General features: G+C 42.1%; 1 protein-coding gene across 2 annotated transcripts in view; it reads left to right on the top strand.

Moving 5' to 3' along the window:
- IDE (insulin degrading enzyme) overlaps window positions 1–15,886 on the top strand; it is a 111,500-nt gene that overhangs the window by 90,849 nt on the left and 4,765 nt on the right. For both annotated transcript variants that reach the window (XM_046027055.1, XM_046027054.1), the window contains exons 16-24: window positions 260–370; window positions 1,290–1,410; window positions 4,164–4,255; window positions 5,668–5,779; window positions 8,771–8,938; window positions 10,377–10,649; window positions 11,899–11,960; window positions 14,933–15,005; window positions 15,682–15,749. In XM_046027055.1, the coding sequence (XP_045883011.1) occupies window positions 260–370; window positions 1,290–1,410; window positions 4,164–4,255; window positions 5,668–5,779; window positions 8,771–8,938; window positions 10,377–10,649; window positions 11,899–11,960; window positions 14,933–15,005; window positions 15,682–15,749 (1,080 nt within the window). The remainder of the gene's footprint in view (window positions 1–259; window positions 371–1,289; window positions 1,411–4,163; window positions 4,256–5,667; window positions 5,780–8,770; window positions 8,939–10,376; window positions 10,650–11,898; window positions 11,961–14,932; window positions 15,006–15,681; window positions 15,750–15,886) is intronic.

Raw genomic sequence — 15,886 nt, 5'->3', positions numbered from 1 at the left:
TGATTATTGCCTTTGTTTAAGAATAACAAAATTAGGCTTTTGGGTTATTAGTAAATAGAGATGTAAGTAAAGATGTTCTCTTCCTAAGTTAAATTATATTTATGAGAAGATAAATTAGTTGAATTTCTTCTTCACTTTTATTTTAATATACCTGGCTTTGGATTTTCTTAGTGTTTAAAAATCAAGCTAAAAGTGTTTATTTGGAAGGGTTTTTTTGTGATATTTTTAGACTCCTAATACTCTGAACTCTTTTTTGTAGCTCTCGGTGAAAGGTTACAATGACAAGCAGCCGATTTTGCTAAAGAAGATTATTGAGAAAATGGCTACATTTGAGATTGATGAAAAAAGATTTGAAATTATCAAAGAGGCAGTAAGTTTTCTGAACTCACTTTTGTAATCTTGTTGTTCATAAGGTGGTAATTTTGCCTTATTGTGAACATTTTTAAGAGGAGAGGAGGGAAAGCACTACTAACCCTATGGCAGTCCTCTCACTCTGTCTTTGCTAAGTCCTTTCCTCTACCCAGAAGTGACCCTGGGTGACTCGGGGACACCTGACCCTCAAGAGCTGGGGAGGTTGCGGCACTGACTTTCAGAGAGAAGCCTGAGGTAGACCTAGTAGCTCCGATAAAACTTTTATCCCCCCTCCACTTCAGAAGGACACATGATTCTTCAGACTGAGGTCTGCCTGCCATGAGAACCTTGTCACATGAGTGCAGACTGTTTAAGCTTGAGGTGTCTTCCAGTTAAACTCAACTCATAGTTGGCCTGATAATGGAAATATCAGGCCATGGGATAGATAACAGTTTTAAAAGCCAAACTGTGACCTTAATTGTACACCAAAAGAAAAATACCATTTTCAAATATAGTTTTTGGATGAAGATCCAATATTTTGCATATGTAAGTGGAGTTGCTGCTTCCTTATACAGACTTTTGGAATGTCCTTATGGTACAGAATCCAAGGACACCAAGAGACGCAGGCCCTGAAAACTGGGGATGACTTTCTGAGGGTTGAAAGATGTCCCACAGGGAGGACACTTAGAATACATGTCAGATGCTATGGATAAAGCAGCAGCCCAGATAAAGAAAAAGCATGCCCTTTAATTAAAGGTTCAGAGAATATTTGAGTAAGCCCCATTCTAAATTACCTCACTTCAAAAAGGAGAAAGAAGGAAATATTCCTGTATCCCAGTAACAGGATTTACGCAGAATAAAGTTTGATTATAGTTGATCTTTTCAAATGATTTTAAAAGGACTTATAAAATTAACGAACCTGTGTCTCCCTTCACTAGTATATGCGATCGCTTAACAATTTCCGAGCTGAGCAGCCTCACCAGCATGCCATGTACTACCTCCGCCTGCTGATGACTGAAGTGGCCTGGACTAAAGATGAATTAAAGGAAGCCCTGGATGGTGAGACTTTTTCTGCTTATAAGCCTCTTCATTTTTTTCTAAAATCATTTTGATTTATCCTGATATCCAGTGTTTATGTTTCTAATAACTTCTAGTTTTATTAAAGCCAGCTGTGCATCCTTTTTTTTTTTTTTTTTTTTTTTTTTTAAATAAAAACAGTGGTGCCCTTCGAAGTGGCTTTCATATTCAGGCTGTGTCGCCACATTTGCTGCTTTCAGCCTGGACCCACAGCAGCTAGTTATTGCTGTTCATAGATTTCTGCAGGTGACTAAAGGTTTTGACCAAAACACTTAACCTTATTAATATTGAAGTTTTCAGAAGAGGATAAAGGGCTGAGGTTGAAAGTCTTGTCACGTAGGAATCGTGCTCAGGCGTCTGTAGATCTGTTAGTTAAACACAGAAAAATGTGTAAAACCTAAAGAGTCATCCTCTGTTGCTTTTTTTCTAAAATCTCAAATCTAGTTTTCAGAGGTTTCGTTTGAAAGTCCTAAATTCCTTGAGGGCAGTGATTATGCCTTCTTGTTACCCTCTTTATTTGGTATCCAGTGCAAAGTATGTCCTCAGTGTGCATGTAATGAATGCCTACTGAATGGAATGAGATTACTTCAGGATTGTTTCATTGGGAAGAACGAAGACTGATAGTGCCCTTTATTGTTTTATCTGTCTCGCTTCTCAGCATTACTTCACCAACTCATCTTTTCCCCCACATGTTCAGCGTAAAAGAATATTGTTGAATTTTTAATGACCTTTTGTGACAAGTCCTTACTTTTACTTATTATGTAAGTATAATGCTTTTGATGTCTTCAGTGACAAATGAAGAGCAGAGTATTGACAGTCATTTTAGTGGTTGCCTCAGTCATTGGGTAGGCATATAGATTATAAAATTGATTAACTAGAACTAATGCATTTTTAATTTAGACAGTTAATATACTTCACAAAATGTTTGAGTCATGTCTAGTTAATAGCAAGAGTTTTACCTTAAAAAAAAAAAGCCACATAATTGATTTTTAAAACTATTTTGAAACTTGAACCTGTACTCAATATAATCAGAAAGCAAAAGTGTTGGGTTTTTTCCTCCCTTTGTTAGATTCTGGGTCAGATGGTATATTAATTTTAAGCAGAATAAGCTCTAAAATACATCAGAGGCATATGAAACCTAAAATGTGTTTTTTGTAAAGAAAGCGCTTTTTTGGTTGACATTCTCTGCTCAAAAAATAATCCCTCTGTTGCGGCGTATGTATATACTCATACAGACATCCAGGAATGTTGATATGGCTTAATGTGGACACATTTCAATGTGAGAGGCTGGCTCCCTCATGACTGTCAGTCAGTCAGCCGTCCAGGTGCTGGGATAGCAGGAACCTCAGAGTTCAGTTCAGTCCCACAACACTTACCGACTGCCTGCTGTGCACCAGGCCTTAGACTTCAGGTGCTTGAGATAAACAATGATCAGTTATAGTTGGGGTTTCTTGGTTCAGGGACCTCCAGTCGAGTGGCCAGGCCTGAACGTAAACAGATCATTTCAATGTAGGCGGAGAGAGTAGGTGTTGTGGATAGTGATCTGCAGAGAGTGCTCACGGGTTCTAGAGAACAAACGTGCACTTCAAGATTAGTGAAACCAGGGGTTACATGCCAGCTCTACAACTTACTAGCTTGATGCCTTTGGAAAGAAACTCAAGTTATCTTCCCTTTGGTTCTCTCACCTTTAAAACGGGGGTAGTAGTACACACTTTGAGGTTTATAAGATAACACATATAAAATGACCCATAGTAAGCACTGGTTAATTCCCTTCCCTCTGAATTTTAGTCACTGTTTTTAGCATCCACTACAGCAGTTATTAGTATGATATCCTAATGGAGAAGGGACGACTTTCTTATTGAAGAAGTAAATCAGTGCATGGAAAAGGAATGAGGGGAAAGTCACTGTTACGATGCCATAGCAGTAACTGACACAGGCAGTGTGCACCAATGGATGCTAAAATTAGTGAGTAAGGGGAAACAGGGTGTTATTTGTATAGTCTTAAAATACATTTCCCCCCAAATAAATATTTATTAATCACAGTGGGAAAAGTTAGCGTTGATGGGCACATGGCTTGACCTAATTGCATGTAGAACATGCATGAGTTACTCTGTTTTAACTGAAAGATGAAACAGTGCACTTACAGTAAAGACATCTGGCAGACAGCACTGTAAGCAAGTGGTCAGTGTTAACATCACCAGGATGACAGCATACCAACATCCTGTTCCCCTGTTGCGATACATCGGTAAGGACGCATTACCTCTGTGGTACTCTTCCTAGTAGTTGAGCGTTTAAGCTCAGTTTAATCATGGGAAAACACTGGACAGATTCAAAGGACATTCTATAAAGTAGCTGAGCAGTACTTTCAAAAATCTAAGGATCTTAAAAGTCAAGGAAAGATAGTAACTGTCCTAGATTAGAGGAGACCTACAGCACTAAGGCCATGGAACTAAAATGCAAGGTGCAATCGTGGGTTATATCACAGAACAGAAAAGGAATATTAGGAAAAACTGAAATCAAATATAGACTCCAATGGTGACTAGTATTGGAGCAGGGTTAATTTCTTAGTTTTGACCATTGTGCTATGGAAAGCTCCTAATATTCGGGGAAACTGGGTAAAGCGCATATGGAACTCTGTACTGTTTTGTAGCTCTTCTGTGAGTCTTCAGTGAGCTCAGGGTGGTTTCTTTTGAAACCTCATAGGTAGAGCTCACTATTTTTTTACACCTTTACAGATGTCACCCTTCCTCGCCTTAAGGCCTTCATACCTCAACTCCTGTCACGGCTGCACATCGAAGCCCTTCTCCATGGAAACATAACAAAGCAAGTGAGTGGTTGAGGTTCTAGCAGACTTGTATGGATCAGTGTCAGAGATTTTCTTTACCCTGGCCTAAGACTGTTCACCACCACAGTGTGATTATAAGCACATTAGTGTTGACTTCTCTGCTCTATGAAGGAAGATAGAACAGCATATGAGGGGGTAAAATGATGGTGGTCAACTGTGGACCTACTTTCATGGCTGCCTCCTCCACTCTTGCCACCTTGTGCAGTCACAGGAGGAAATGGAAATAATTATCCTTACTCTGTGTAGGACAGCAGGACTGCGTAGTGCATAAGAGCACATGGTGTGGAATCAGCCTGCATTCAAATCCTGACTCTGCCACATACTAGGTACTTATTCCTCCAAAATGTGTTAACCTCTCAGTACTGTTTTTGTCATCTGTAAATTAGAGTTTAAAGATTAAATTAAATGGTTCATGCCAAAGGTTTAGCACATGGAAGGCTTTCTGGAATTCCCATTCTGGAATTCTGGCAGCCTCTCTCAAGGCCTCACACTTTCAGGATGCCTGAGTGGCTCAGTGAGTTAAGTGTCTGCCTTTGGCTCAGGTCGTGATCCCAAAATCTTGGATTGAGTCCTGTATCAGGCTCCTTGCTCAGTGGGGAGCCTGCTTGTCCCTCTGTCTGCCACTCTCCCTGCTTGTGCTTGCTTGCTTTCTCTCTCTGTCTCTGACAAATAAATAAATAAAATCTTAAAAAAAAAAAAAAAGACCCCACACTTTTCCCTACTACTCTGCTGTACTGCCTCCAAAACAGTGTGCCCGAGGTCAGATGCTAATAAGTGGCAGAGACAGGATTTTTTACTAAGGTCAGATTTATTTATTAAAGATTTTATTTATTTTTAGAGAGAGAGAGTGCACACGAATTGGGGGGCATAGGTAGAGGGAGAGAATCTCAAACAGAATCCCCACTGAACACCGAGACCAACGCAGGGCGGGGTTCGATCTCATAACCCTGAGATCATGACCTGAGCTGAAACCAAGAGTCAGGTACTCAATTGACTGAGCCACCTAGGCACCCCAGTTGTATTTCTTAAAAAGCCTTATGCTCACTCACTTCCTTTGCTTTGTGTCTGTGGTCAGGGTCCTTCACTTGGGACCAACTTTCCATCACCAGTACTTCTCCAGCTTTGGTGGTACCTTTTCCTACAGCACTGAGGTCATTGTCAATGCTGGTCTGGGTCTGTTCTTCTTCACCTCTGCCACACTGACTGTATTACCAATTGACAAGTTCAGTTTTTACCCATTTGAGTAGGATCAAATATATTTAAGGTTTAAAAATCCATTTTTATGATAAAATAGTTTGTTGTTTTCATATTACATGGGCCACCACTGAGTATGCTGTTTTATTCTCACAGATATCATTTATGGTTTTGTAATGTGCTATGTTCTTGTCCCACAGGCTGCACTAGGAATTATGCAGATGGTTGAAGACACCCTCATTGAACATGCTCATACAAAGCCTCTCCTTCCAAGTCAGCTGGTTCGGTATAGAGAAGTTCAGCTCCCTGATGGTAAGTTGGATGTCTTAACTTTGGTACTGGACTGCTTTGACATAATGTTGTGGGTGATTACAGGTGGGTTGAAATCACTTGGGTGATAACATAAGTTTTATGGTGAAGATCTACTGAATCCTCTACTATTCATAGAAATATGGTTAAAGAGAATTAATTCTGCCAGAAAATTCTCTGCAGAACGGCTAAAGAGGTGATATTGGAGGTGAGCAGTAATTTTGAAGAGAATGACATCAGAATTGACTGGCAGTTGAATGTAGAAGAGTTAGGAAGTAAGAAAGGTACAAAGCTGAAGAAATGTTGACTGTGAAGCATGAAATAAAATCTCTTTATGAAAAGTGGAAACTAGATTCATAATACTGAATTGGAGGCCCATAGAGGTCTTTGGCAGAAATAGTTTTAGGAAACTCACAGGTGCAGACAACAGCATGTATTCATCACATGCATATTTCATAAGGAATTAGCATAAAAGAATGGGTAATCATTAACACACTGGAGTTTGCAGTGTTGGATTACTTTTGATCAGCAATGGTTTCTTTTCATAGAAAAACGCATTAAGCATTATTTTCACTTATTGTTCAAAATTTTGTAATAAGTAATAAATTAGACCAAGGATGAGAAGCATTGATTTTTTGTGTGTGTTCTTTTTGTTGTTGTTTTTAGCTAAATGTGATGTTGGCTATTCCCCATGCATACGTGGTCTGTGCTCCAAGCCAGGCCCCGCCCCCCCATACACTATTTTATCTGCCTGAAATAGTGTTCCCTTTCCTTCTCTCTTCCTTATAGACATCTATACCCTATTCTTCCTTCCAGGCCCCATCTTACAAGCCACCCATTCCACTAAAATTTTCCTAAAACTCCCAGCTGGAAGTAGTTCTCCTCTTCCGACCCCCCAGCACAGGTTTTCTGAAGCTTTCCTTGTTGAAGTGCTGAGCCCTTCTTCCCTTGCATTGGGATTGAGGTGCATCTCCATCTCCATTGTTGGACTGTACAGTCCTTAAGGTCGGGCACTGTGTCTGACTCCTCTGAGAAGCTGCTCAAGCTACTCCAGCATGGTGTTACCTCACCGTGTTACCCACGGTGTTCCTGTTGTTGAATGCTCACAGACACCTTAACATAGCTCTTGCTCTTCTGCATCATCACCGGCCTGGCAATTGTTCGTGCCAGACTGGTGCTGTCTCTCACTGCCACAGGGCAGAGAGGGGGAATCGGGATATGCCAGTCAGATACCACAGCATTTCAATGTCAGGCAAAGGGAAGCCAGTCCAGAAACAGATCTTCAAAGTGAAATCAGTCTTTCACACCTCTTTTCTCACATCTCCTGCTTTCTCTCTCCTCTCCGAGGGCCTTCTATCTCTCCAAGTGCACTGGCCAGATGTTCCATGCTCAGAAACATCTCACTTCACATCCTAGTCTCCAAATGCTGGGAGTTAGGGAGTCCTTCTGACTTAGTCAGTTGACCAGGTGTGACTGACTTACACAGTCCTTCAGGTAACTCTCCAGAAGACAGTATTAACAATTTAAAAAGGAAATGTTCAGACCTTGTGAAGGAGACAGTTTGGGATATACGTGAAAAGGCTAGAAGTTGGGAGAGAGGAAGTCATGGTAGCTACAGAACATGTTCCCCTTCCTCTTGTGATAAGAGGAAACTTTGTGCCACCAGTACACAATCAGAAAGTGTGACTGTTGGCCAAACTTGTATCTGGTCAGAAAAATGAAATAGGTGAAATACGACTCCAGCTTGTGTGCCTCCCTTCACTGTTGATATCTAAATCACCATCTGTAAGTGAACACAACGTATCATTGCTACTCTGAGAAATCTTCTTGGGGAGTCTTAAATAGAGCGCTAAACACTATATATACTCAGTCACATAGATGACTTATGAAGTAAAGTTACTAAATCATGAAGCGTGATCATCTCTGGATAACTCCGATGAGGTATTTGTCCACCATTTTAATGTGGTGTCCTTAGAAAAGTCCCCCCACTTTTCAGGGCCCTAGCTTCTTCATCTCTACAGTGAAGAGTTAGGCTAAGTTATCTCCAAGCATTGTACACATTTCTGTAAATTTGTGAAATGATCTTTGGTGTGGGTGTTGATATTAAAAACAAAATGCTAAATAGAAATCCAAGATAATAAAGTCAAAACTAGTAATTTTTTTTTAAAGATTTTATTTATCTATTTGACAGAAAGAGAGAGAGACAAAGAAAGAGGGAACACAAGCAGGAAGAGTGGGGAAGGGACAAGGAGGCGTCCCTCTAAGCAGGGAACCTGATGCGGGGCTGGATCCCAGGACTCTGGGATCATGACCTGAGCCAAAGGCAGATGTTAAACCGACTAAGCCGCCCAGGTGCCCCAACAACTAGTAATTTTAAAAGAATTTTTTTGTATGTTTATTAAAACATAAGTGGTATTTCTGTTGAGAGTCTTATCTGTATTAGCTAGTTCTAAGCTAGTATATGCACTAACTTGTACATTGTATTAACTGTGGGTTTTACTTAGCATTAATACTAAGCCATAAAATGGGCCTTTTATAAGTTCTTTGCCCTTTAAATTTGATGAATGTTTATTGAGGCCCTGCCAAGTTCAAATTGCTATATTCAACAAAGGCTTCCCTTAGGTAAGTTAGTTGAGTTTCACATTCTTTTTTTTTTTTTCCAAAAAAGATTTTATTTATTTATTTATTTGACAGAGATCACAAGTAGACAGGCAGGCAGAGAGAGAGGAGGAAGCAGGCTCCCTGCCGAGCAGAGAGCCCGACTCGGGACTCGATCCCAGGACCCTGGGATCACGACTTGAGCCGAAGGCAGAGGCTTTAACCCACTGAGCCACCCAGGCGCCCTGAGTTTCACATTCTTAATAAATTAATTACAGTTTGGAATTGCCAAAAAACACCAACCAAATAAAACAGCTTTAAAAAGCCAGACAAAACATTGGCTTTATTAAACCCTAAATAAGATTTTGAACCTGTTCTCTTTTTGAAACTTCCTAGGAGGATGGTTTGTGTATCAGCAGAGGAATGAAGTTCACAATAACTGTGGCATCGAGATATACTACCAGACAGACATGCAGAGCACCTCAGAGAATATGTTTCTAGAGCTCTTCTGTCAAATCATCTCTGAACCTTGCTTCAACACCCTGCGCACCAAGGAGCAGCTGGGTGAGAGGGAAGTGGGGAGTAGCAGGATACCATAGACTTTGAGCAACCGTTGTCCTCAGGAAGCATTCTCCACATGTACCGTCCACTTGCATGGTGCTACGGCCTTGCTGTGTTGAGAAAGGCTGTGAAAACTTCGCCCATAGGCAAAGTTATGGGGAATCCACTTTAAAAAATAAGCAGTTAACATCTTGTGGACATTAAAGCACTTCTTAGTAGACTGTGTGTTTACAGTACATACCTGTCAATAAGGGACATTTTGGGTAGGGGGAGAGGATGCAAACAGAAGATTATTTATTATGGAAGGCAAGATGGAAAGCAAGCCGTGTAGAGAAGTTTAGATTCATGAAACTTTGGGTTCCCTGAGGGCAGGTATTATTTCTTACCCATCTTTGCATCCCAGGCCTGGGGCATATAGAAAGTGTTGAGAAAATGTTTCAGGCAGCGTTTAGGCACTATTTAAAGTCCTGGAGTTCCTGGCAGGTTTAATCAATGAGAAAAGAAAGAAGCCCCAGTAATGACTGGGAAGAACCAATGAAAGAGGATTTGGGTGAATCTTTCCAATTTACATCCACTGATAAGCATCAATCTATGCTAGATGCTTACCACAGAAAAGGGATAAGCTGTGGATGGTTCATTCCGTCATGGTGCTCACTTTCTGATCGGCAGTGAACAGAAGAGAAGTCCCTGCCCTCTCTGAGTTGACATTATGGTGGGGAGACAGACCATAAACAAACTATAAGGGAATAGTTACCATGCAACGTGGTAAATGTTGCTGAGAGACTTTACTGCAACTAAAGGTCACGCTGAAGATAGTGACTTCCTCAGAAGTGGGACCCAAAGACACCACAGCTGTCAGAGATGTGGTTCAGGGAAGAGCAGCTGAAGGACGCAAGCCACAGCTCAGTTTGAACAAGATGTGAAGGGTGGTTGTGCATGAGCTCACAAGGTGACAGCAGAAGTGTGACCTTCTGTTACTTGGTCTCTCAAGATTTTTAGTCTGAATAGAGTTGGTCTAGGAATGGATTCACATAGGGAACTTGGATGTGAAAGGAAACGGAGGTGGAACCATGGTTAGGGGATGAAAATGAGTTCAGTCTATCCTAGGGATGGGAATGACTTTAACATCGACAGGGGATGATTAGCTCGCGGACAGGGAGCAGTTGTGGGATGTGCGACTGAATAATGAAGAGGGTTTTTTCCTTTTTTTTTTTTTTTAAAGAAAAAGAATTATCTCCTAACTTTCTAACTGTTCCTCAGAGAGCTCTTTTGCTCTGTCCTTAGGGACTTAGGATATCCTAGTTATTCATTTTTCTTCAGAGGTGAATAATACAAAGCCCATAAGTAGATTTTATTGCTCTGATAGGATAAGTTTTGAAGGATTAAAAGTGATGCGAGGCTCAGATGCCCAAGTCCTGACTGGCTGGTGTTCGTGTTTCAGGCTATATCGTCTTCAGCGGGCCGCGTCGAGCCAACGGCATACAGGGCTTACGATTCATCATCCAGTCAGAAAAGCCGCCTCACTACCTAGAGAGCAGAGTGGAAGCTTTCCTAATCACCATGGAGAAGTCCATAGAGGACATGACAGAAGAAGCTTTTCAAAAACACATTCAAGCATTAGCGATTCGTCGACTAGACAAACCAAAGAAACTATCCGCAGAGTGTGCTAAATATTGGGGGGAAATCATCTCTCAGCAATACAATTTTGACAGAGGTAAGGCAAAATGAGGGTCCCGACATTACACATGAGTGTAATGTTGGAAGACATGGAGGTCATTCTACAAAATGATACTCGTAGGTGATGTTCCAGTGCTAATTTGGTGGGGGTGTGAAGCATAGCACTTCTGAAGAGCCATTTTTTAACATCATAACAGTTTTTATTAAAAAACTTTATCTTTTTTTCTTCTCTCAAACTAGAGCTGGATCTCCCTGTATCTCATAATAATGCAGTAGTAATAAATCGAATTTCACTTTTTTGTGTTCAGTTAGCATGCCCCTGAGGCGCTGAGCATAGACGATGTACTTATCTATGGCTCATAACACTAAAAAAAGAAAAAGGAAAATGTGCAGATTGAACTCTCCTGAGATAAGGCTGCCCTGAGGTACAGGGGTTTAAACTTTTGCCTGCAGGGATCTCCAGAAATGTGTCGGTGCCTTTACATTTGGGACAGTTGTGCTCCCTGAGGTCGCCTGCTCAGCGGCTTCCTTCTTTTTTTTTTTTTTTAATTTTTTTTTTTTTAAAGATTTTATTCATTTATTTGATAGACAGAGATGACAAGCAGGCAGAGAGGCAGGCAGAGAGAGAGGGGGTAAGCAGGCTCCCTGCTGAGCAGAGAGCCCGATATGGGGCTCGATCCCAGGACCCTGGGATCATGACCTGAGCTGAAGGCAGAGGCTTTAACCCACTGAGCCACCCAGGCGCCCCAACAGCGGCTTCCTTCTTCTACAGCGGAGAGTCACAGGGCAGGGGCCACGCTGCACTGGAAGTCAGGGGCTTGTGTTCTCATTCTGACACCAACAAGCTGAAGATCTTAGCCAAGACGCCTTTGTCCGGGGCTCCGGTTTCCTTACCTGTCATTGTTCTAGCCATTGGCAGTGGTGCCTACCATTTTTTTTAGCATTTGCCACTTGGCTAGCAATGTGTGACTGTCACTCATCATTTTCCTTAGTTCTCACAGCAGCCCCTTTAAGTAGGTATTACCCCCAATTTCCAGATGAGGAAACTCAGCCTCAGAAAAGCTGACGTGACTGGACTGCAGATCCAATAGCTCCTAAGTAGAGAGCCGGGATGTCTTCGGACGCTTTACTTGATATTTATCCCCTGACTACTTGCAGGAGCAGAAGATCACTTAAAAATAGGGATACCTAAGAGCACTGGGGTGAAGTATATGGTCATTTACTGTAGTATTCTGGGCTACTTAAGATGGAAATATTAGTAAATTATTGTTTGATTGCTGTTTCAGACAATACAGAAGTTGCATATTTAAAGACACTTACCAAGGAAGATATCATCAAATTCTATAAGGTAAGTTGAACTTACCTGTGGGGATTTTGACTCACAAGCAGATATTATTTGTGCCGTGTTGTATGTTACTGCTTTGAACCTGCTGCAGCCTCGGTCAGCTGACCTGCTCTGAAGGGTCTTTTACCGTGAAACAGGAGCGGGAGCATGCATGGCTTCTGAATGAAGACCGCAGGGACTAGAGCTTCTGAACCTCAGTTTTCTTTATTTACGCAGTAGAGCTTAATAGGAGTATTAATGAAGTGAGGTGTGCAAAGTGATTGGCACTTAGCATTTAATAAATGGTCTCTGTTGCTGTTACCTCCTCAGTAGTAATTCTCAGCCTCAGAGTTTAAATGTTTTAATCAGAATGCTTTGAATCAGCATATGTTTTCCTTGTTGATATTACAAAATAAGTTTTAGTTGTGTCTATTTATTGCTTCAGACTATTTGCTTTGTGAGGTTAGGTATTTGTTCCCAGGGCTTACAAGAAAGGATGATCATGTTCAGCTCTTTCTGGGTTCTAAGGCATTGTTAGTTGTGGGTGTTTAAGAGGAGTGATGTCCCAATATAACTTACTCTTGTGTTTCCACAAGCAGTGAGGATTTTTTTTCTTCCCCTCCACAAATTCTCTTATTCATTTGAAATTACAAGTAGTACCTAATTACTGAATTTGTAAGAAGAGCAGTTTATAAGACTGAGTCTTTCTTGTCTTAAAAAATAAGAGTTTTATTACCAAGCTTAAGCTAAGTCTAGAGCATCTTCTTCCTAGCTGTGTTCCATGGTACACTAGTGTTCCACAAGATATTAGTAGGGGCACCTACAAAAAAGGGTTTCATGACCATGCAAGTTTGGGAAAGACTGCATTCTTCATTCTTGTTTTTGGAGAATCAACAGTGTGTTAGCATTTTAGAAGTTCTAAAAAACCCCACAGTAAAGATTTCTTTAGCCTAGCATTTAATTTTGACTAATAAAACTTCATTTTTTAAAAAAAGATATTATTTATTTATTGAAGAGAGAGCATGAGCAGGGAGAGGGGCAGAAGGAGAGAAAGAGAATCCCTAACAGACTGAGTGAGCACAGTGCCCAGAGCCCAATGTGGCCTCAATCTCACAACTCTTAGATCATGACCTGAGCCACAACCCAAGAATCAGACACTTAACCAACTGAGCCACCCAGTTGCCCGGACTAACGAAACTTCCAAAGTGATTCAACGTGCATCCTTTTTTCTTTTTTCCTGCCCACAAAATATAAGTATCTCCTGGGACTCCAGTATTCCTTAGAATACAGTTTGCTAGAAAATGCAGTTTTTCATTGGTTGGTTTGTGTTTAGAAAGATGGAGATTGGGGCACCTGGGTGGCTCTGTCAGTTAAGCATCTGCCTTCTCCTCAGGTCAGGGTCCCAGGGTCCTGGGATTGAGTCCCGCATCAAGCTCCCTGCTCAGTGGGGAGTCTGCTTCTCCCTCTGCCTTTCCCCCTAGTGGTGCTCTCTCTCAACTAAATAAATAAAATCTTAAAAAAAAAAAAAAAAAAAGGAGGGGCGCCTGGGTGGCTCAGTGGGTTAAAGCCTCTGCCTTTCGCTCAGGTCATGATCCCAGGGTTCTGGGATCAAGCCCCGCATCAGGCTCTCTGCTTGGCAGGGAGCCTGCTTCCTCCTCCTCTCTCTCTCTCTCTGCCTGCCTCTCTCCCTACTTGTGATCTCTATCTGTCAAATAAATAAATAAAATCTTTAAAAAAAAAAAAAAAAAAAGAAAGGAAGAAAAAAAAAAAGAAGGAAAGGAGGGAGGGAGGGAGATTGTCCAGAGTTGGTTAGGAAATTGAGACTAGTCTGAAACTGAAGAGGGTGTTACATTCTACTGATAAAGATTGATAAGAGGACAGTGAAGGTTTAGGTGAAAAGCGATAGTGAATAGATCTTTGGAAGCAAACTTTTTACTCAATAAGTAAGACAATCTCAAGTGAGGTACTTTGTATTACTGGAGGCAAACCTGGGCCAAGCTCCTGAAAGAGGCTGGGGGGCCTGGGGAGGCCTGTGGGCGAACCTGGGCCATCCCGGCAGCTGGTGGGAGCTGTGGTTGCATTAGTGGTGCAGCATCAGCGGGGTTCACGTTGCAGCTGCCCAAGACCCACCTTATCATAACTGCTCCGTAAACACTTAGTGAGCTGTTGTGGCTTTGGCAGCGATCTCTCCCTCTGAGGGTGTAATCTGGGGCAGCTTCCACACAAATTGTGTTTTCCCCTTGGAAAAGACAGATAGTGGTCCAGCATTAAGGAAAAGGTGAAGAGTCACTTTCCCACAGGATCTATCAACTCACCGGTCCTGGTATTCATGGTATGACCTAGGGAAGTCCTTCGAAGGAGCCTGGTGGAGTGCCAGCTTGCTTCTCTCATACCATCACTGTAAGCTGTGTGACTTCAGCAAGTCATCATACCTCTCTGTGTCTCTAAAATCAGACCATCATGACACTTAGCTTACAGAGACTCAAGTGTGCTGATGCAGGAGAGTGCCTGATAGAAGGGGACACTCGAGAAATGTTAGTTTCCTTTCTCTTTCGGTAGATGAGGAACCATGGTAGTGCCCTGGTGCAGAACCTAAGAAGGTTCTTAGAGGAGCAGGTTGTACTCATCCCTTGACTAAGCTCCGGCCATCACCTCTGGAGTCATTAAAGGTTACTAGGTGTAGTCCTGCATCACACCGCAGTGAGTCCTAGGCTAGGTTTCCAATCCCAGCCCAGGTACTTATTACCTGTAAGAGTTTGAGTACATCACTTCATCTCTGTGGACTCCATTTTCTCATTTGTAAAATGGGGTTAATAATAATTCTTGGCTATCTTACCTAATCTCTGTATAGTTTAAAGGAAATACTCTAAAGTGAGGGGAAACCTCTTTTCTGTTTCTGGCTGTGTGAGAGCTAATTCTTCACATTCGTAAAAGAGTACTTCATTTTAAGTTCCTTAGTGTCGCAGAAAGGTGACCCCGCTGTTCTTTCTCCCTAGGAAATGTTGGCAGTGGATGCCCCAAGGAGACATAAGGTATCCGTCCATGTTCTTGCCAGAGAAATGGATTCTTGTAAGTATTAAATATTGACTTTTTTTAAAGTGTATTTTTAGGCGCCTGATGGTTGTCCCTTGCCCTAGGAGCATCCCTTCACTGGACACCAGAGAGTAAAGAGAGGAGGGGACGAACTGGAGGCAGGGTCTGCTCTATCAAAGCAAAACTAAGGAGCAAAGGGAAATGAGGCAGGGGAGGGGAGCGCCAGCATTAGCTGCCACAGTGCCAAGCTGGTGACAGCTTTTCAAGGAGACACAGCTAGTCAGTCATAGGGCATCTTTGGAGAAGCTGTGTGTGGGACTACTGCATACAGTTCATCTGCTCAGTCCTTCCCATCTTCTGTCTCTGAGTGGCCAAGGTTTACCTCCCAACCATTAGCTCCCCTGGCCTTCTGGGTTGTTTTACTGGATCCTTCCTGGTGGTCAGAGCCTCAGGGTCAGTGAGTCCAGGCATGGGCATCAGAGTTGCTGTGGGCCAGGCTTTATAGCCACAGTAATGTTGTGAACCATCACTGGCAATTCCGGATAGGAGGTAGGACCAGCAGTCGAGGTGTTGGGGAGCAGGCAGCCTGGGGGGACACAGGGCCTGGTACAGTTTCCGAATGGGACAAGTCTGGTTTCAGTTTCTATTTTTTAAGTTGCTCTTGTAGGCCAGTATTTATTATGTCAATAGTAAACCTTTTATTTTCTTCTAGGTCCTGTGGTTGGAGAGTTCCCATGTCAAAATGATATAAATTTGTCACAAGCACCAGCCTTGCCACAAGTAAGAAATGCAAATGTCATGTTAGAGCACATGGTTAGAGGACTTCCTGCAAGGAAGGAGGTTGTTCATCAGGTTTCAGGTCACCAGGCGTTTGAGCCTCTACTTTACATTCCCTTTAAAGCCTGCTTCGCCATTCT

Source organism: Meles meles, chromosome 13 (genome assembly GCF_922984935.1).
Source record: "Meles meles chromosome 13, mMelMel3.1 paternal haplotype, whole genome shotgun sequence".
Lineage (NCBI taxonomy): Eukaryota > Metazoa > Chordata > Mammalia > Carnivora > Mustelidae > Meles > Meles meles.
The sequence above is the reverse complement of the archived record's forward strand: the minus strand, read 5'-3'. Positions and strand labels throughout refer to the sequence as shown.